Source organism: Nomascus leucogenys, chromosome 16 (assembly GCF_006542625.1).
Source record: "Nomascus leucogenys isolate Asia chromosome 16, Asia_NLE_v1, whole genome shotgun sequence".
NCBI lineage: Eukaryota > Metazoa > Chordata > Mammalia > Primates > Hylobatidae > Nomascus > Nomascus leucogenys.
In genome coordinates, this window is record NC_044396.1 from 71,032,355 (window position 1) to 71,053,433 (window position 21,079).

The window sequence follows — 21,079 nt, forward strand, 5'->3', positions numbered from 1 at the left end:
TAGGCAGAGGACAGTAAAATTTTCATTTTTAATCTGAGTGGATTAACCAAAAATTCTGTGCCTATGATCTATTAACAGGATAGAAACTTGGAGCATATCTGTGGATACCCATTTGTTTTCAGTCATGTCCTGATTTTTTTTTTTTTTTTTTTTTTGAGATGAAGTCTCGCTCTGTCACCCTGGCTGGAGTGCAGTGGTGGGATCTCGGCTTACTGCAACCTCTGCCTCCCGGGTTCAAGCAATTCTCCTGCTTCAGCCTCCCAAGTAGCTGGAACTACAGATGCCCACCACCACGCCCAGCTGATTTTTTATATTTTTAGTAGAGACAGGGGTTTCAATGTGCTAGCCAAGATGGTCTTGATCTCCTGACTCAGGTGATCCGCCCGCCTTGGCCTCCCAATATGCTGGGATTACAGGCATGAGCCATCACACCTGGCCCTGATCTTATACATCATTAAAGCCTGAATATTAGAAAACAGAGATAGTCTCCTCTGTATTGTCTAAGCATTCCTTCCCTGTCCTTCTCTCAGAAAGCCCCACAATGGTAGCAGGTTCTAATTGCTCCTGATATTCAGTAATTTAAGCAAGCATTGTTTTACTTAGTTTAGAGATATAAAACTGAATGAACATAAAATGTTATTGCGAGATTCATAGACTATTCAGGAAGATAGGCCTTCTTAAAAAGAATTAGAGGCCCGACGCAGTGGCTCACGCCTGTAATCCCAACATTTTAGGAGACTGAGACAGGTGGATCACCTGAGGTCAAGAGTTTGAGACCAGCCTGGCCAAGATGGAAAAACCCCATCTCTACTAAAAATACAAAAATTAACTGGGCGTGGTGGTGCATGCCTGTAATCCCAGCTACACAGGAGGCTAAGGTACAAGAATTGCTTGAACCTGGGAGGCAAAGTTTGCATTGAGCCAAGATCATGTCACTGCACTCCAGCTTGGGAGACAGAGTGAGACTGCATCTCAAAAAAAAAAAAAAAAAAAAAAAAGAATTATAGAATAACATGACTACTCCAGGACTCATATTGGAGAGTAAGGCAAGATTGATATGCAAAAGAACAGACCTAGGTCTTGAAGAATAGTAACATTTTGGAAATAGGGAAAAGGCACTAGAGAGAGATGCAAGAGATGCTTGTACAAAAAAAGATTAGGGGAAGCTCAATCCCATGGGTAATATAATTTCTGTAGCCTTGATGTACCCTCCATCTTTTTGTAAATGCTTGAGCAGCTGCATAATTAAGCATGTGGCTCACTTGTCCAGCAGTATGTCCTTGCAGGCAGGTTGACAGACTGTGGTCTGAGCTTAGGCTATGGCCTCTCTCTTCTCATCCTGTGGCTCAGTACTCCCTCTTTCTCCACTCTCCAACTCACTCATTTGAGAAATTCCCTTCAGCCTGCATTCGGAGGCAGGGATCAAGGGCAGTGCCACTGAATAGAAATTGCCATGGGTGTTTCAGATCTGGTGGGTTATATTGTGTATTTCCTTGTGGTTGAAATCCTTATAGCTGGGGAAGAGCAATGTGAGCTTCCCGTGGTTCAGAAGTCCTGCCGCAGGGTGTGTCTGTGATGGTTTTACCATTAAACACATGAGGATGTGTTTCAGTCCTTCCCAAGACGCTGATAAAAGCTGCAGCAATGGGTTCACATGGCCATATACCTCGATAAAATTTGTAAAGTAAGACAGATTCACCTCAAATGATCAAAATAGTGCTTCTTAACATTTTTTAAAGATACTACTTCCCTAACAAGGCTTTTAAGACATATTTCTTTTCTAATTGCTCTTCCCCATGAATTTTTAATACCACCCATGGATGATATATTTGTTTAGGTATTCTGTGTATGTTTGTGCTTTATATATTTTTAAAAGAGTACAATTCCACCTCCTAAAAACTAACTTGTGCGTCCTTAAGTGATATTTCCCCATTGAAAATGCACAGGTTAAGATTTCTCTCTCCTTCTGCTCCAGTTTCCCTCATCATCCTTCTTGTACTGGGCAGTTTTGGAGTGGATACAAGAATCTTGGGAGCTAGCTAAGAGGAGCTTGAGGAAGAAACATTTAGTTTGGAGTTAATGCGATATCTTTATGTAGTTTGACGTGACTTCCATGTATACTTACTGCTAGCAATTCCAATGTAGAAATAGCTTCCAAGAATACTCCTACCACTTACTATGCAGCTCTATCCAAAGCCAGGATGCAAAAGTGCTGAGTCAGAGGTCAGATCATCATATCAATGTGTCCCGGGGCATCCAGCCCATGAAATGTGTAGGTTGTGGAAAAGAAGCAGTGTTTGAAATATACAGGGCCAGAGCTAGTCTGTGGAAAAAAAAGTTTCCAAATCTAACAGCTTATATATGAAAACTACTTTATAGAGGTATAGTCTCAAAATTGAGAATATTATTAATTTACATATAATACCAATAACAAGTTGTAATGGTGAAAGAAAAATCTGACACCACTACTAATAAAGACAAAATTCAGACCTCTGCTACAAGCCATGAGGGATTTGCCTGTCTTACATTAATCCTTCTGCTAAGTATGACTAGCTGGGTCCAAAAAAATATTTAAATACATATCTGAAGGTATGACAGTGCAATCAAAATGAACAGAACTTTAGGGGCCATGATCTGGAGGAGAAGGGAATCATACTAAGGCAAGTGATGCATTCTGTACTACCTTCCTCCCAAGTCAGCCACCAGTTCATAAGTGGGGCAGCCCTAAGTGGCTAAGAGGCTTGAGCAGAAAGTTGCTGAAACTGGATTGATATTCAAGGCCTGTCAAAGAGGAATGGCCCAGGAAATGCCCCCATATTCCCAGTTAGAACTCCAGAAATACTACTCCAGAAAACGCTTAATTAAACCTATGCCTATTCATGTTTTTAAAAGCTGTTAGCAAATTAGAAATGGAAACATAATTTGAAAAGCAATACCACCAACAACAAAAGCTACTTAAAAATGATACTCCATGATAAAATACTGAACACTTATCTCCTGAGACTGGGAATGAAATTAGCACAGCCCTCTATCAGCAGTTCTAATCAACATTATGCATGAGGTTCTAACCACAGCAAAAATGGAAGAAAAAAACATAATAATTGAAAGTAAAGGAATATGAGCATTAATATTTGTGGAGAACATGATTGCATACTTAGAAAGTACAAAAGAATCTATAGATAATCTATTTGTGTTGATAAGTTTTTTAGATGGCTTGACATAAAAAAATCAATTTTGTTTCTACATAGAAACAATTTAAAAAGAGACCATTTATAATAGTGTCAAAATAAGTAAATATGTAAAAATAAATCCAACAAAAGTTACAAGCCCTCCACAATAAACTACACATAATGACAAGAAATTAAAGAATATCTAAGGTAATGAAGGTAAAACTATGTTACTGGGCTGAGAGACTCAATATTGTTAATATGCCAGTTCTCTGATTGATCCATCGACTCAATGCTACCTCAGCCAAAATCCCAGAAGTGGGCCAGGCACGGTGGCTCATGCATGCTTTTAATCCTAGTACTTCGGGGGGCCAAGGCAGATGGATCACCTGAGGTCTGGAGTTTGAGACCAGCCTAGCCAACATGGTGAAACCCCGTCTCTACTAAACATACAAAAATTAGCCTGACGTGGTGGTGCATGCCTGTAATCCCAGCTACTTGGAAGGCTGAGGTGGGAGAATCACTTGAACCTGGGAGGTGGAGGTTGCAGTGAGCTGAGATCCCAGCACTGCACTCCAACGTGGGCGACAGAGTGAGATTCTATCTCAAAACAAAAAAACAAAACAAAAACAAAAAATCCCAGAAGTGTTCTTTTAGAAATTGATAAGCCGATTCAAAATGTATGTGTAAATGAAAATGACCAAGAATACCCAAGACAATTTTGAAAAACTGAAAAATAAAAACAAAGGTAGAAGACTTAAATTACTGAGTTTGAGTTTATACATTTATTAGGAAACTAAACCATTAGAATAGTGTAATTTCATGAAGAGATAGACAAATGAATTAATGGGAAGAGTCCAGAAACAGACTACCAAACTTGATTTATGCAAAGTTGACACTATTTTGTAATAGAATTCACAAGCTAATCAATATATAGTACTGAGCTATTGGCTGTTCATGTATAAAAATAATAATCTCGATCCCATACGTAACACTGTACCTAAAATCAATGGTTTATAGATCTAAATTTGGTGGTAAACCCAAATCTGAGAGACCTAAATTTGAAAGGTAAAGCAATAATGCCTCTGGAAGTTAATATAGAAGTCTATCTTTTTGATCCTAGGGTAGCCAACACGTTTTTAAACAGGATATGACAAAGACTAACCACGTAAGAAAAACTAACAAATTGAAGCCTATCAAAATAAAGAACTTCTGGCCAGGTACAGTAGCTCATGCCTGTACTCCCAGCACTTTGGGAGGCCAAGGCAGGCAGGTCACCTGAGATCGGGAATTCGAGACCTGCCTAGCCAGCATGGCCACACCCCATCTCTACTAAAAATGCAAAAATTAGCTGGGTGTGGTGGCACATGCCTGTAATCCCAGCAATCCCAGCTACCTGGGAGCCTGAGGTGGGAGAATCACTTGAACCAGGGAGGCAGAGGTTGCAGTGAGCAAAGATCACGCCACTGCCCTCCGGCTTGGGCGACAGAGTGGGACTCCATCTCAAAAATAAAAAAATAAAATAAAGAACTTCTATTCATTAAAAGATACTTCTCAGAGAACAAAAAAGGAAACCACAGAATTGGCTATGTGCTATCTTTGTATTCAATAAAGGGCTTATATGTAAAACATATGAAGAGATTATACAAATCAGTAAGAAAAATAACTGATAACCCAAAGGAATAAAAAAGGTCAAAAGAATAGTCACTGTTGTAAACAAAAGAACATATTTGACTAAACTATGATAGTACTGCATACTAACCAAAATGGCTAAAATAAAAATAACTGACAATATCTAGTGTTGGCAAGGATGTGGAACAACTGAAACTGTCATACTTTGCTTCACTATGCCATGGAAATAAATATACTATCTCAATATGCAAAAAATGAATGAATATATGGACACAGTTTTGGTGAAAATATTCCATACAGAAAAAAACTATATGCCAAATGGTTCTATTTATAGAAATTTCAACAACATGAAAAATTTATAGCTCGAAAACTTGTAACACAGTTCTAAGTCAATATGGTAATCTTTAGAAAGGAGTGCTGTAATAATCTGTAGATGATACAAAGTGGCTTCTTGAGGATCTTGGTATTGGTTACACAGGTATTTTATTCTGTAAAAAGTCATCAAGCTGAATCTTTCTGTTGGCAAACTTTTCTTTGTGTTTTTTTTTCAGTAAGCAAAGTTTAATAAAATAATTTTTGGTTAACTTTGCTAAGGGAAAGATTATTATCTGACTACATTATCACTCTATCATCTCTTAAAAATGATATTAGAAATTTGTGGACAGATAAAGCAGCAATATGAATGCAGCCAAACATACATAGCTAATTATGATGAAAAATAGCATTTTCAAGGCACAATAATTCATTCATTGACTAAAATGTTATAATGTTTAGTGAATTTTGTAACGTGCCATTGGTCTACTTTTAAAATTTGGTGATTTGTTTTTATTTCTTATGATAGATATTCATTTTTACAACCACTTTTCCATTTTTAATTTTGTGTCTTTTTTTAAAGAAGTCCCTTCAAACTGTATAAGCTTCAGATAAAATGCATCATGGATCTGTCCCTATCTGTATCAACTTCATTAAACCACTGGTTAAAGACAGAAAGGTATAGCAGGAAAGTGGGATGTTGGACTTCAAAATTTCTGAGATGCAACTATGCTAAATGTGATTAAGATCTCATGTATTGCTCGTATTGCTCTGTGGAGATAGCAGAAGTGGAGGGAGAGGGTAAGTCGCTGCCGTGAATAAGTCCAGAATTGAAGAACTTCTTTTTTTTTTTAGATAAGTAACATTTTTTAATTGCAGTGAAACATACACAACATAACGTTAGCTGTCTCAACTATTTTTAAGTATACAGTTCAATGGCACTAAGTACTTTCACAATGCTATACAAATGTCACCTCCATCCACCTCCAGAACTCTTTTCAACTTCCAGAACTGAAGCTCTGTACCCAGTAAACATTAACTCCCCAGAATAAAGTTATTGTTTCTTAGGCTATATTTTTGAGAGCAGTGAACTTCACTTTTTAATGGTCATTCTAGATTTTGTACTTCCCTAGATTTAGATATGTAAGTCTTGATGGGATTCCATCTAGAAGAGTTAAAGCTAATGATCTTAAGCACAGTCTTAACCCTTGAATAAAATAAGACTATGTAACTTGGGAGCGTAGTAGATAACAAAGACAAGAAAGGCTCAATAGATTTTAGTATGATTAGCTGAGCCCCAAAGTGGATGAACTTCCAGAAATGTTGAAAAAGTACCAGTCTGGAAATGATAGGGTTAACTAACCTTATTTCTTTCATGCTAATTCCCCCTTTAAGGCTCGGGTACATAGCACCTAATACATACCTGTTATCACTGTACTCACTGTCATATCTGATTAGCCTATCTGTTTCCCCTCATAGACCCGAACTTCTTGGGAGAATAAATGAATGAAAGGTTCACTGGGTTTGTTTGTTTAAATAAAATAAGCTCTGTTGGGACCCTAGTATTTAACCATTTTATCTTAATGCCTATTATATATTATAGGCACTTTCTAGATGTTTGTTGCATTAAACATGAAAAACTACATAATAAAACATATTATTTCTTACAACTTGTTTCTCTTTACTACTCCATATTCCTATAAGTACCACTTTTCCTTAATATCAATTTCCACCATTAGCTACTAGGATTTTCTTCTCCTCCAGAGATATGCCATCAAATTTATGAGCATGTCCTGGAATCTTTTTAAATGGAGATGCAATGATCCGTCTCACTTGGATTAATTTCGTTTTTAATCTGTACTTCGAAATTTATTGTCCTCATTTTGATGATTGTCTTTCTAAATATTTTACTGACTCAGATTAATCTCAACTTTCTAGGCTGACCTTAATGTTGTCACTTGCATGGGTAGGGTAGCTTCCTGGATGTCAATATTTCATTTTAGGAATAAGAAATAATAGTGATTTAGTATAGGTAAATTCCATCTCATAGCAAAATAAATGTTTTTATTTAAGGTCAATAATCCATTTATGCTGAAAGCATTATGTTTTTTCGTTTGTTTGTTTGAATGTGACCTCTAATTCTTCAACTTTCAGACAGTTATTACAGACATGTTCCCACTCATTGGCCAAAATCAGTTTTTGTGGATGACTTTAAATCATAATTCGTTTTGGGGAAATAGACGTTGTAAGCTCAAATCTTCCATAAGCTGGCTAAGTACTTGGCATGCATTCCTTTACCATAACTCAGATTCAGGAAACAGAAGTTAACATTGGTTGAGCATTCTCTGTGAGTCAAGCCCAGTGCTAATCCCATTATAAGAAAATATTACTATACCTACTTATTCTCCTTAATAATCTCATAATTTTAGGTATTAATTATTTCTACTTATAAAATAAAGAAAAGGAGGCTTAGAGAAATTAAGTAACCTGTCCATGTGTAGCTGGTAAGTGGCAAAGCCAGGATTCAAACCCTGGTTTTGGGGAGCTTTCGTGATCTTTCATTGCACCACACTGCTTTGTTGTTCCCATTTGTCATGAAATGAAAAGAATTAATGTCAAAATACTGAAAAGTAGTCACAGAGTTTACGTCTTCTCAGAAAAAAAGACCACATAGCAATTCAAGAAACTGTTTTCTATATTATTAAGTTCTAGCTAAAGGCTACTGCTTCAGTGAAGCCTTCTCCACTCTGATCCACACCATCTTTTCTTTTTCTGAATTTCTACCAGGCTTTTCATTTGCTTCGCTCTGTTAGTACATGATAGCGTCTCATCTCTTTGTTCTCTTATGTGTGTTTTGCTTTCCTTAAAAGCCCATCATTTTCCCAAGGCACTTGATTTATGCTTCTTTTATGTCCATTATAAAGCTTAGCCCAGAACTAGGATCATAGCATAACTGGAATCAACGTTCCATCTATGTTGAATTAAAAGGGATTCACATGCAAAGAAAATATAATGTTTTAAAAAATCGAAACATTAAACACATAATCATACAATCTTTTAAGCGCATAATGTTTTTGATGGTGATGAGGACTGCTATTCTTTGCAAATTTTGATAACATTTTTCAAACACCTCACTTTTTTTCATTAAACCACTGGTTAACTCATTTGGAAGCACCATGAAAGGGGGGTTAGAAATGGTTGGGCTGGAATATCAGCACTGCCATTTAATGGCTACATGTCCTTGAGCAAGTTATTTTGCCTCTCTGATCCTCAATTTCTTCAAGTTGTAGGATAAAGATAATTACAACACTTAGTTCATGAGATTTAATGTGATAATATGTGTAAGGTATCCAGAATAGTACTTGGTGATTGATTGGTACTTAGTAAAATGTATATTCCCTCTCTTCCTTGAATATCTCAAAATCTCTTCTAATTTTTTCCAACTTACATGTAAGAGAAATAAGGAATTTGCAGGATATAACTAAGGTGTGAGCAGATTGATATTACTGAGCAGGGTGCTCGACATATGTTCATGGCTTTATCCCAACTATATCCTCTGCTGTACGTTGAACCTGACCTTGTGCCCACTTTCATTCAGTTGCTGAAGCTTTTCATAGCGAAGCTCAAATGCTAAACTTTCCTTTACCCTTCCACTTGACGCACTATCTCTTCTGCCTTCCTCTCAGACTATGTTATCTCTCTGTTCAATGTCTCTCTCAAAACATGTATCATGTTCCATTGGTATAGATTTCACCATTGTCTCATTTCATCCAAGTACAAGTTTCAAGCCTTCCTCCTGCACGTGTAAACTGTATTCTGGCCTTCAAGGACCCCCACCTTCTGTTTGGGGAGCACATGAATGACTAGCATCAACTCTAAAGAAAAGTGTCCACATGGCTCAGTTTAGAAAGGCTCAACAAATCCTTGGGGCCCCAGCAGGCACCTTCTTCTGAATGATCGAAAGTAACTATGTAAGGAACTTTTAAGGAAAAGTACACATCAGACAATGATGAGAAAAGCCAATGGGTGTCCTCAGTGCACGCAACATGGGGCACCCTACAGGTTTTAGAGTGGCTTCCACTTTTTCTCTGTTGCTGGTGAACGATGAGGCTTGGCAGAGCCTCAATACCAACTCCATTCCCTTTTGCATTGTCCCCTTGGGCCATATAACCAATTCTCTGACCACACCACATTCCTGTGAGGGCAAGCCCCATACACCTAGCCTAGGTGACCTTCATCCTGTATTCATCCCTCGTTGAGTTCTTTTTCTTTTTTTCCAGATCACTATTGAAGCATAAACTCTATTTTACTTCTGTCAGGGTCTTCCCTTTTGATTCTCAAGAACCTCAGCCAAACATTTCTCCCTGAAAATCAAAAGCTTTTGCTTTCAATTACTGTGTCTGATGTGGGCTTCAAGAGCTTATTTTGAAGTTGAAAAAAAATTAACGTGTTTTATTCTTTCTCTCTGCTTTAAAAATCCTGCTTCTCTGAGAATTATTTTGTGGATATCTGTGGGTGAGAAAATGGTTACATATAAAGAAGTACAGAGAGAGAAAGTACCAAGGTTGCCATTTCAGTATAATATATTTGACATGACTTTGTATTATTAGTATTTGCATATATCACTTCACTTCTAAAAATTGTAAACTCCTTCAAGTCATAGGTTGAATCTTATGTTTCTGTATATCCTTTCAAAGCAGCCAGCCTTTTGGTTTTCATAGAGTAAGTAAATAGTAAATATTTGCCTAATTAAGTTGAGAAAGCACAATGCATGTGTCTTTGTGTTTTGTTTTGTTTTGTTTTGGAAATCCAAAGGCAAAGCCACTTGGAATAACTTGGGGCATAATAAGTACAAAGACATTGCAGTGTGCTAACAAATTGATCGAGATTCACGTAACAATGGTATTTTTAAAATTGAAAACATGCTGAGAATTGTATTAGCCTCATTCAGAAGGCCACATTATTTAAAAAAATATTAATAGGATAGGTTACACAAATTCAAATGCTTCTTACAAACCCTACTGGAATTCTATATTCAATCTAAATAAATTATGACTCATTTAATTAGTTGCACCTGTGTAGCCAATTGAAAATCACATTATTTATAAAAACCAAGAGATATTAGAGATATTAGTTGTAGATATTGAAAATAAAATTTAAAACTGCTTTGACTCTAGATGTAAATTCACTCCTTCCTCCCTCCTTCCCTCCCTCCCTTTCTCCCTCCTTCCTTCCCTTCTTTCCTTCCCTTCCCTTCTCTTTCCTTCCTTCCTTCCTTTTTTCCTTTCTTCTTTTATTTTAATTTTATTTTATTTTGGTTGCTATTGTTTTTATTCAGGTGACAAAGGGGAAAAAGGTTTGCTTGGAATACCTGGAGAAAAAGGCAAAGCAGGTACGATATGTTCAATGTTCTCTCTGATTTCTAGCGTCATTCCAAATTTATTCATCTCAACAATAAATATATTTTAAATGAAAAGCAAGAGTCCTTTTAGTATGCTTAACCTTATTTTCCTCAGGCTAGAAGAAAGGGAAGAAGGGGACTTTCCTGTCTCCCTGCTGGTGACTTTCCAAGTCCTGGGGACTGGGATGATGACACATTTCATCCCTGCCATGCTTACTATGAGAAGAAAGCTCAGCCCATCAGGAAGCAGCCTAATTCTTCTGGGCCAAGAGGAAAATCTGGCAGTAGGCCCTGCCTCAGCATGCCATGCCTTGCCTTTCACTAGCATCTCAACCAAATACTGGCCATCAGAGTGCAGCAGCAGCCTGACCAGATGCAGACAGGCCCCTGGATACAGTACATGCTTTCCATGGCCAGGGAGATTATCTAGGGTTATTGTCCTGGAGCTTTATTCTCAGTGCTTTACACAGGGAAAGAAAGTAGATTGTTCTTTGGTAATTTCGATTGTTTCTATCCACAGGGGTATGGTGAAAACAATTCTAAGAACTGTTTGACATTCTTCATATTTCATATGAATATGGATACATAAGGCCATAGATTTTTTTTCCTTTGGCTAATAAAATTATTTTTAATTTTCAAGCTACCAAAGGAAAATAATTGAAATGTTTATGTATAACAGCCATTAAATAGAAAAAGAGAATCATTTGAATTTTACATCGGTTTCCTTGTAATTCCCTCTCTGTCACAGCAATATTTGCAGTTTGTTGAAAAGGTAGGTGAGCAAAGAAGAATGAAAGACACATTAAAATCATAGTTAATCCACAAACTGGGCAACTGGCTTTTACAAACTTAAGTTGAATCTATTTATATGATTTAAACTTTGTCCTTGAAACATGCAAGCTATATTTTAAATGGATAATTAGAATTAACATTTGATTTAATCATGAAAAGTTTCTTCTGTCTTAGAAAAACTGTGTCATCTATTGAATAATGCAATAACACAAGAGAACACTGGCAGGAAATATGTTTCAAGAAAGCTGTAAAAATGTTATTCTGAGATTAGGCAGACACATTCTGTGTTCAACAACAAAAAAAAATGCCACATGGTCCAAAATGTGTATGCAGTGGTTGTCATATATATTCTTCTTTTTAATAATCCAGTTTAGAATTGTCTTATAGCTCATTCAAAACATTTACAAAGATATTTTCTGAAATTCTATAAATAATGTAAATTGGAAACCTTATTTTAAATGGTTTAAAGTATAGCCATTCACAGATATATAGAACCAGACTAGAAAAAGATAGTGAATATTGGAAAGAGAGCAAATGTTCTTTTCCACTGGTCTGCAGGTACTTCAACATGAATTCACAGTTTTTGTCGTTTAAAAGGTACTGTCTGTGATTGTGGAAGATACCGGAAATTTGTTGGACAACTGGATATTAGTATCGTTCGGCTCAAGACATCTATGAAGTTTGTCAAGAATGGTGAACATATTCTCTTTCGTGTTATGTATCTATTGATAAATCTCTATCAACACTGCAATTCCAATACTCTTAGATGGAAATATCTTGGGTTGGACAAAGGGCTATTGAGATGGTGTCACCAGTTTAAGGGTCTCCCAAATTGCTAATTATCCACTGAGACTCCCCCAGGACACCTCAAGTCCACCACATATATTTATATGTATGTGCTTTGCTTATGGGAAGAGAAAGACTTTCTTAGGTGAGGGGAATGGAGAAAAGAGCAGAGTGTGGCAAGCTATGCTGTAAGAATAAAAAGAGACAGTAAGAGTCACACAGAACTAGCATCTCAGAAAATAGAGGTAATAATAACAATAACTGCTTTCTTGAGTGCATGGAATAGTGCACAACTACTTGCATTATCTCACTGAGTTTTCATAATTGTTTATGTAGTATGTAGATACTATGATTGAACTAAAGCTTAGAGGAAGTACCTTGCCCATAGATACTGACCTAATGAGCAGTAGAGCAGAAATGTATTACAAGCTTCTCTGACTCCTCTATCCACAATACAAACATCATGTGTTTCTCTGTTTTGCAACTTCCCATACTGGTCATTTTTGTTATCCCTCATCCATTTTTTTAATAGTAGTTATCAGAAAAGCCCTTGAAGTGGAAAGGGCTTATGTATTTTCTTCTGAGACAGTATTAATAAGGTAACTATTATAATTATAGTTAAAATTGGTTTCTTTTTCTTATACTTTCATTTATTGTAACTCAGCTATATTTGTTGTACACTGTTGGAATCACATAGATGCTGTCTCGTGTTCATCCTCATCTTGTAACACTAGAGGCAAAGGAAATACTTGATATTAACTAACCACACTAATTATAACTTTGGTTGTAATCTGTACTGAAGATTCTTTCTCTGATATGACTTAGACTGTCATGAATAAGCTAGATCATACAGGGAGAACATAGAGCAATAGTTCTGAACATTTTAGTGGTCATAGATTTCTTTGTGAATTAAAGTTATGGATCCTAAAATGCATATGTAGAGGCCCCTGACACCCAAAACTTACATGCCATATTATGAGTGAAGGGTGATTCTCAGTCTCCAGTTCTGTCCTGAAGCTAACTCAGTAGCTCAGTCTTCCTCTTGTACCTGGGATGAAATATGGACAATCCCAATTCATGTACATGTTCATAGCCCAGGAATTTGGTCCAATGTGGACAAACATCTGTATTATTCCTACATCATTTCAATAAGCATTTACCATTCCCATAAGTATTCCAGGCACTGAAGCTAAAGAGTGTCAAAGACATGGTCATTGTCCTTAAGACATTCACAGGTAAGTAGGAGAGAAATGCAGGCAAACGATGAGACTAAAATGTGTTGCGTGCTAGAAGGAGGAAGTGAAAGGGGCAATGGAAACTCGGGGAAGAGTGACTGCCATGTCTATCCAAGGGCATTGGAAAGACTTCTTATAGGGGAAAACATTTCCACTGAGATCTAAAGGATGAGTAGAAGTTTAGCAGGTAGAAAAGACTTTCTAGGCATAAAAGGCTTGGAAGTACAAGAGAAAAGGGCCTGCTTGTATGGCCACAAGTATAGCTAAAGCATAAACTATGTTGGGAAATATAGTATGAGATGGGCTAGCTGAAAGTTCACGTAACATGTCTTTGTCAACTTTGTGTTGGCCAGGCGTGTGAGAAGTTGAGGAGAAAAGGAAGGGAGAACAAACGGTAGATACGTGTTCTCTATTTGATAACTAGAGGTGAGGGTAATTAAATCTGTGACTACCTCATAATAGGGCTTTGAAAAATAATTCTTGAATATTGAATAAGTAAATGTTAATCTGGCAATATAATATAATTTTGTTGCCTTTTATCTTTTTGAGATACATAATAATACTCCTTTTTTCTCTCCCTGCAGTGATAGCAGGGATTAGGGAAACTGAAGAGAAATTCTACTACATCGTGCAGGAAGAGAAGAACTACAGGGAATCCCTAACCCACTGTAGGATTCGGGGTGGAATGCTAGCCATGCCCAAGGATGAAGCTGCCAACACACTCATCGCTGACTATATTGCCAAGAGTGGCTTATTTCGGGTGTTCATTGGCGTGAATGACCTTGAAAGGGAGGGACAGTACGTGTTCACAGACAACACTCCACTGCAGAACTATAGCAACTGGAATGAGGGGGAACCCAGCGATCCCTATGGTCATGAGGACTGTGTGGAGATGCTGAGCTCTGGCAGATGGAATGACACAGAGTGCCATCTTACCATGTACTTTGTCTGTGAGTTCATCAAGAAGAAAAAGTAACTTCCCTCATCCTACGTATTTGCTATTTTCCTGTGACCATCATTATAGTTATTGTTATCCATCTTTTTTTCCTAATTGTGCTACATTTGATCTGAGTCAACATAGCTAGGAAATGCTAAACTAAGGTATGGAGCCTCTATCATCATGCTCTTTTATGATGATTTTCATATTTTCACTCATGGTATGTTATTGACCCATTAACTTGCCTGGTTACTTGGGTCTTGAGTGAGAATTTTAATTATTAATTGTGCATGAGATGGTTGGTTGTCCATATGTCAAATGAGGTGTTCTCTGGTATTTGCTCTACCATCTCTCCCTAGAGCACTCTGTGTCTATCCCAGTGGATAATTGCCCAGTTTACTGGTGATGATTAGGAAGGTGGTTGATGATTAGACTAACCTGCCCTGGCCCAAAGCCAGACATGTAGAAGGGCTTTCTGTGAGCAATGATAAGATCTTTGAATCCAAGATGCCCAGATCTTGTACCAGTCACACTCTATGGCCATGGCTATACTTGGAAGTTCTCCTTGTTGGCCCAGACATAGAAATGCTTTAACCCCAAACTTTTATATGGGGGACTTCTAGCTTTGTGTCTTGTTTCAAACCATGTGGAATGATTAATACTTTTTTTTGTGCTTCTGATCTATTGATTTCACTAACATATACCAAGTAGGTGCTTTGGACCCCTTTCTGTAGGCTCACACCTTAATCTCGGGCCCCTATATAGTCACACTCTGATTTAAGAAAAATGGAACTCTTGAAATCAAAAGAAAAAAATGGGGAATTGTTCACAAGCAATATTGGTTATAGTTCTCTTGCTAAATTGCCCACTGCCATTAACTTAACTTCATTTTTATTTATCTTAGGTTTACCTGCATCAATTTTATTCACCTTAGGCATGGGGGATGAGGGAAGGAGTCTGTGAAGCCTTAAGAAAATTCTGGAAGCTTCAAAGTGCTACCAACATCATCTCCAGGCCCCCTCCTCCTTGCCTCTAACATATCACTCATGGTGACATTTCATGGGAGGCCTTTTACTCTTCATAAATATGTCATAAAAATCCTACTGGAGATGTCCCTTCTAATACTCTGACATCACAGAAATGTATGAGGTATAGAATTTGGAACATGTTTGGAACTCACATTTACTGAGGTGGTAAAATTCTACCTTGAACTGTAGATCAAACCTCAAATCAGCTTTCACTCAGAATTTAAAAATAAACAGTTCAAAGATACTCTAGATTATCACCCTATAAACTTCTACTCCAGTTATGGTTTCTGACATAAGATTAGACTGTTTCAAATGCTGGCAAAATGGTTAATGAAATAAGAGAAACAGATCAACAACATATGTTCACCTTAAACCATCTGTTCATGATTTCACCCGTGACTAACTGGTTATGAGATAGGACTTAATTAGGTTATTTCTGTGGGTTCAACAAGGGCCATAAACTCAGATCCTACAGGGGCCAGGCAGATGACATACCTAAATGAAGTGGAACAGGTGGGGACCCTAGTGCACTGAGCACAGCTTGCCCTTCCAAAGGAGCCAGCTGCTCCTCAGTGGCTGCTACTGGTGCTAGGGAGGACCCAATCTTGCTACCTGTGCTGATATTTCAAGAGAAGTCAGAAAGCTAGGACTTTGTAACGTAAGCTCATATTTTAATATGTTGGCAACTAATTAATTTTTAACCCCATTTTTAAATGGGGTTAAAAATTAATTAAAATTAAAGATTAGAGGTCAAAAGTCTTCTAGCTAAAATTGTGATCATTTCATTTCTTACTTCTGGAGGAAGGTTCAGAAGGTTCTAACCAACTAGAATATCATTAGGATATCATGACATCAAAGTCAAGATATCCCATTAATACCTTATTCAATTCAGCTTAATAATAGGAATTTGTTATATGTTTGACATTTATCAGGTTACTAGTTAAACTCTTTTGAGATGATAGCACATGGTATTTGAAAGTCAGAAAGGCTTAATAAAAAATACAAAGCAGGACATCAAAAGCCAGTATCCTTGGATAGAAAGCCATCCCAGATCATGAGGAATGAAAACCTAGAAACACCTGTAGGAAAATAAAGCTTATATGTAAGAAGAGAGGAAGGAGAGACATGCAGCAAATGTTGCCTACGGGCAGCTTCATGTTAGGGATCCATGTTCTGATTTGTTCTAAGCCCCCAAAGTATGAGTATTTATTGTGTTTACTGTTAGTGCTATTATTATTTACTGTGAATGTTATAATAATAGTTCTCTCAATGACTCTTGTTGTCTGTGATGCTTCCAAGAGAAGATAACAGAACTCCAACAAATAAGGTATATCCTGCAACCTTGCCTGAAAGAAATTTTGAAGACACCACACACTTAATTAAAATTACTACAAAAGCTCAAATTTGTGAAGCACATTGTGCTTTAAAAAATGCCTTCACATATCATTTTTCAATTGATTCTGATAAACTCTGTGAAGGATGAAAAACAGTCATTTTTACTGCCACTTCCCAATGATAATACTGAGGCCCAAGGAAGCTAAGCAATTTACCAAAATCATCTCACATATAAAAGAAATGAATGCCATTAGCCTGCTGATTGAAACTACCAATGCAGTGTCTTCTCCAATTTCTGTGCATTGCTCATGTATTGAATGGAAGTTCATCCACAATGGTCTTGTGATAGCAGGGGCTCAAACAACTTATCTGTACTACATTCCAAAGTTAAAGATGAGGATTAATTAACAGAGATGCTGGATACAGCAACTTGCCTTACAAATTTAGTGTTCACTGTTTTGTTTTTTTCAATTCACAAATGCCCACATAGGCATTAGTGTTGAGGAGGTGACTTACAGCAGCCACAGCACAATTCCGCAGATAACTACAGATATTGGGCAATCAAAACACATATATAAAAGTCAATTTTGTTGATCTTTTCAAAATACCAGCTCCTTGATTCCTGGACTTTTTGATGGGTTTTTCATGTCTCTATCTTCTTCAGTTCTGCTCTGATTGTAGTTATTTCTTGTCTTCTGCTAGCTTTTGGATTTGCTTGCTCTTGCTTCTCTAGTTCTTTTAATTTTGATGTTAGGGTGTTGATATTAGATCTTTCCTGCTTTCTCCTATTGGCATTTAGTGCTATAAATTTCCCTCTAAACATTGCTTTAGCTGTGTCCCAGAGATTCTGGTACGTTGTGTCTTTGTTCTCATTGGTTTCAAAGAACTTATTTATTTCTGCCTTAATTTTGTTATTCACCCAGTAGTCAGTCATTCAGGAGCAGGTTGTTCAGTTTCCATGTAGTTGTGTGGTTTTGAGTGAGGTTTTTAATCCTGGGTTCTAACTTGATTGCGCTGTGGTCTGAGAGACTTTTTGTTATGATTTCTATTATTTTGCATTTGCTGAGGAGTGTTTTACTTCCAATTATGTGGTCAATTTTACAGTAAGTGCAATGTGGTGCTGAGAAGAATGTATATTCTGTTGATTTGGGGTGGAGAGTTCTGTAAATGTCTATTATATCTGATAACAAGTTCTGAAATAGAGGCAGTAATTAATAGCCTACCAACCAAAAAAAGCCCAAGACTAGACAGATTCATAGCCGAATTCTACCAGAGGTACAAAAAGGAGCTGATGCCATTCCTTCAGAAACTATTCCAAACAATAGAAAAAGAGGGACTCCTTCCTAACTCATTTTATGAGGCCAGCATCATCCTGATACCAAAACCTGGCAGAGAAACAACAACAACAACAACAAAAATTTCAGTCCAATATCCTTAATGAACATTGATGTGAAAATCCTCAATACAATATTGGCAAACTGAATCCAGCAGCACATCATAAAGCTTATCCACCATGATCAAGTCGGTGTCATCCCTGGGATGCAAGGCGAGTTCAACATATACAAACCAATAAACATAATCCATCACATAAACAGAACCAATGACAAAAACCACATGATTATCTCAATAGATGCAGAAAAGGCCTTTGATAAAATTCAACACCCCTTTATGCTAAAAACTCTCAATAAACTATTTAGTGATAGAACATTTCTCAAAATAATAAAACTATTTATGACAAACTCACAGCCAATATCATACTGAATAGGCAAAAGCTAGAACCATTCCCTTTGAAAATGGGCACAAGACAAGGATGCCCTTTCCCACTACTCCTATTCAACGTAGTATTGGAATTTCGGGCCAGAGCAATCAAGCAAAAGAAATAAATAAAGGGCATTCAAATATGAAGAGAGGACCTCAAATTGTCTCTGTTTGCAGATGACCTAATTGTATATTTAGAAAACCCCATGGTCTCAGCCCAAAATCTCCTTAAGCTGATAAACAACTTCAGCAAAGTCTCAGCATACAAAATCAATGTGCAAAAATCACAAGCATTCCAATACACCAATAACAGACAAACAGAGAGCCAAATCATGAGTGAATTTCCATTCACAATTGCTACAAAGAGAATAAAATACTTAAGAATCCAACTTACAAGGGATGTGAAGGACCTCTTCAAGAACTACAAACCACAATTCAAGGAAATCAGAGAGGACACAAATGGAAAAACATTCCATGCCGATAGATAGGAAGAATCAACATCATCAAAATGGCCATACTGCCCAAAGTAATTTATAGATTCAATGCTATTCCCATCAAGCTACCACTGACATTCTTCACAGAATTAGAAAAAACTACTTTAAATTTCATATGGAACCAAAAAATAGCCCGTACAGCCAAGACAATCCTAAGCAAAAAGGACAAAACTGGAGGCATCACGTTACCTGAATTCAAACTATACTACAAGTCTTCAGTAACCAAAACAGCATGGTATTGGTACCAAAACAGGTATAGAGACTAATGGAACAGAACAGAGGCCTCAGAAATAACACTACACAACTACAACCATCTGATCTTTGACAAACCTGACAGAAATGAGCAATGGGGAAAGGATTCCCTATTTTAAAAATGTGTTGGGAAAACTGGTTAGCCATATGCAGAAAAATGAAATTGGACCCCTTTTTTACATCTTATACAAAAATTAACTCAAAATGGATTAAAGACTTAAATGTAAGACCTAAAACCATAAAAACCCTAGAAGAAAACCTAGGCAATACCATTCAAGACATAGGCATGGGCAAAGACTTCATGACTAAAACACCAAAAGTAATGGCAACAGAAGCCAGAATTAACCAATGGGGTCTAATTAAACTAAAGCGCTTCTGCACAGCAAAAGAAACTATCATTAGAGTGAACAGGCAACCTACAGAATGGGAGAAAATTTTTGCCATCTATCCATCTGACAAAGGACTAATATCCAGAATCTACAACGAACTTAAATTTACAAGAGAAAAACCCCATCAATAAGTGGGCGATATGAACAGACACTTCCTAAAAGAAGACATTTATGTGGTCAACAGACATATGAAAAAAAGCTCATCATCACTGGTCATTAGAGAAATGCAAATCAAACCACAATGAGATAACATCTCACGCCAGTTACACTGGCAATCATTAAAAAGTCAGGAAACAACAGATGCTGGAGAAGATGTGAAGAAATAGGAATGCTTTTACACTGTCAGTGGGAGCATAAATTAGTTCAACCATTGTAGAAGACATTGTGGCGATTCCTCAAGGATCTAGAACCAGAAATACCATTTGACCCAGCAATCCCATTACTGGGTATATACCCAAAGGATTATAAATCATTCTACTATAAAGACACATGCAAACGTATGTTTATTGCAGCACTTTTCACAATAGCAAAGACTTGGAACCAACCCAAATGCCCATCAATGATAGACTGGATAAAGAAAATGTGGCACATATACACCTTGTAATACTATGCAGCCATAAAAAAGGATGCGTTCTTGTCCTTTGCAGGGACATGGATGAAGCTGGAAACCATCATTCTCAGCAAACTAACACAGGAACAGAAAACCAAACACTGCATGATCTCATTCATAAGTGGGAGTTGAACAATGAGGACACATGGACACAGGGAGGGGAATATCACACACTGGGCCTCTCAGGTGGGTGGGAGGCTAGGGGAGGGATAACAGGAGAAATACGTAATGTAGATGACAGGTTGATGGGTGCAGCAAATCACCATGGCACATGTATACCTATGTAAAAAACCTGCACATTGTCCACATGTATCTCAGAACTTAAAGTATAATAAAAAAAATCAAGATTTGCCCCAAGTAAAAATAAGCACGTAATTATTTTCCTCATAAAAGAATTCACTAGAGAAGTGAGTCACTGCTCAAACACAGTAGAAAGTTGTACACCCTTGTTATAGAAAGATATAGCAAATGCTGATTGCACTTTGGACAACTCACTCACAAACACTGCTGGCATTTTAAACAATGCATTTCATCCTGCTTAGATCTGTGTTACCCAAATATGAGCAGCTCTAATTGTCCTTAATCAAACAATTTCTAGGTCTTTGGATTGTATCCTTTGAGGCAACAAGATACTTGTGGAATGATAAAAGTAAACTAAACAGCATCACTCACAGCATCAACATATTGAGACTAAATTTTCTCAGGTATTATCAATGATAGGAAAATGACAGTGTGATTCCTTCCGGGGTAGTACTGGTTTGACAGCATCACTTAGAAATTAAAAATCTAGATCTGATATCGCAACTGCCTGAAGGCCACACCAACTGTGCTTCTTACTAGTCATATTAGGAGAATATCTTAAATGCTCTAAACTTTGTTTTTCTAATCTACATAGTTCTTCCACACATAATGTGATGAATAAAAGATGCAATGTAAGGAGGTATTTAACGG

General features: G+C 37.1%; 1 protein-coding gene across 1 annotated transcript in view; it reads left to right on the forward strand.

Annotated features, from left to right (window-relative positions):
* Positions 1–14,446, forward strand: part of COLEC10 (collectin subfamily member 10) — a 40,798-nt gene extending 26,352 nt beyond the window's left edge. The window contains exons 4-6 of the mRNA XM_003256155.4: positions 10,450–10,503; positions 11,902–11,997; positions 13,910–14,446. Of these exons, the coding sequence (XP_003256203.1) occupies positions 10,450–10,503; positions 11,902–11,997; positions 13,910–14,301 (542 nt within the window). The 3' untranslated portion in view covers positions 14,302–14,446. The remainder of the gene's footprint in view (positions 1–10,449; positions 10,504–11,901; positions 11,998–13,909) is intronic.
* The last annotated feature ends 6,633 nt before the right edge of the window (positions 14,447–21,079 follow it).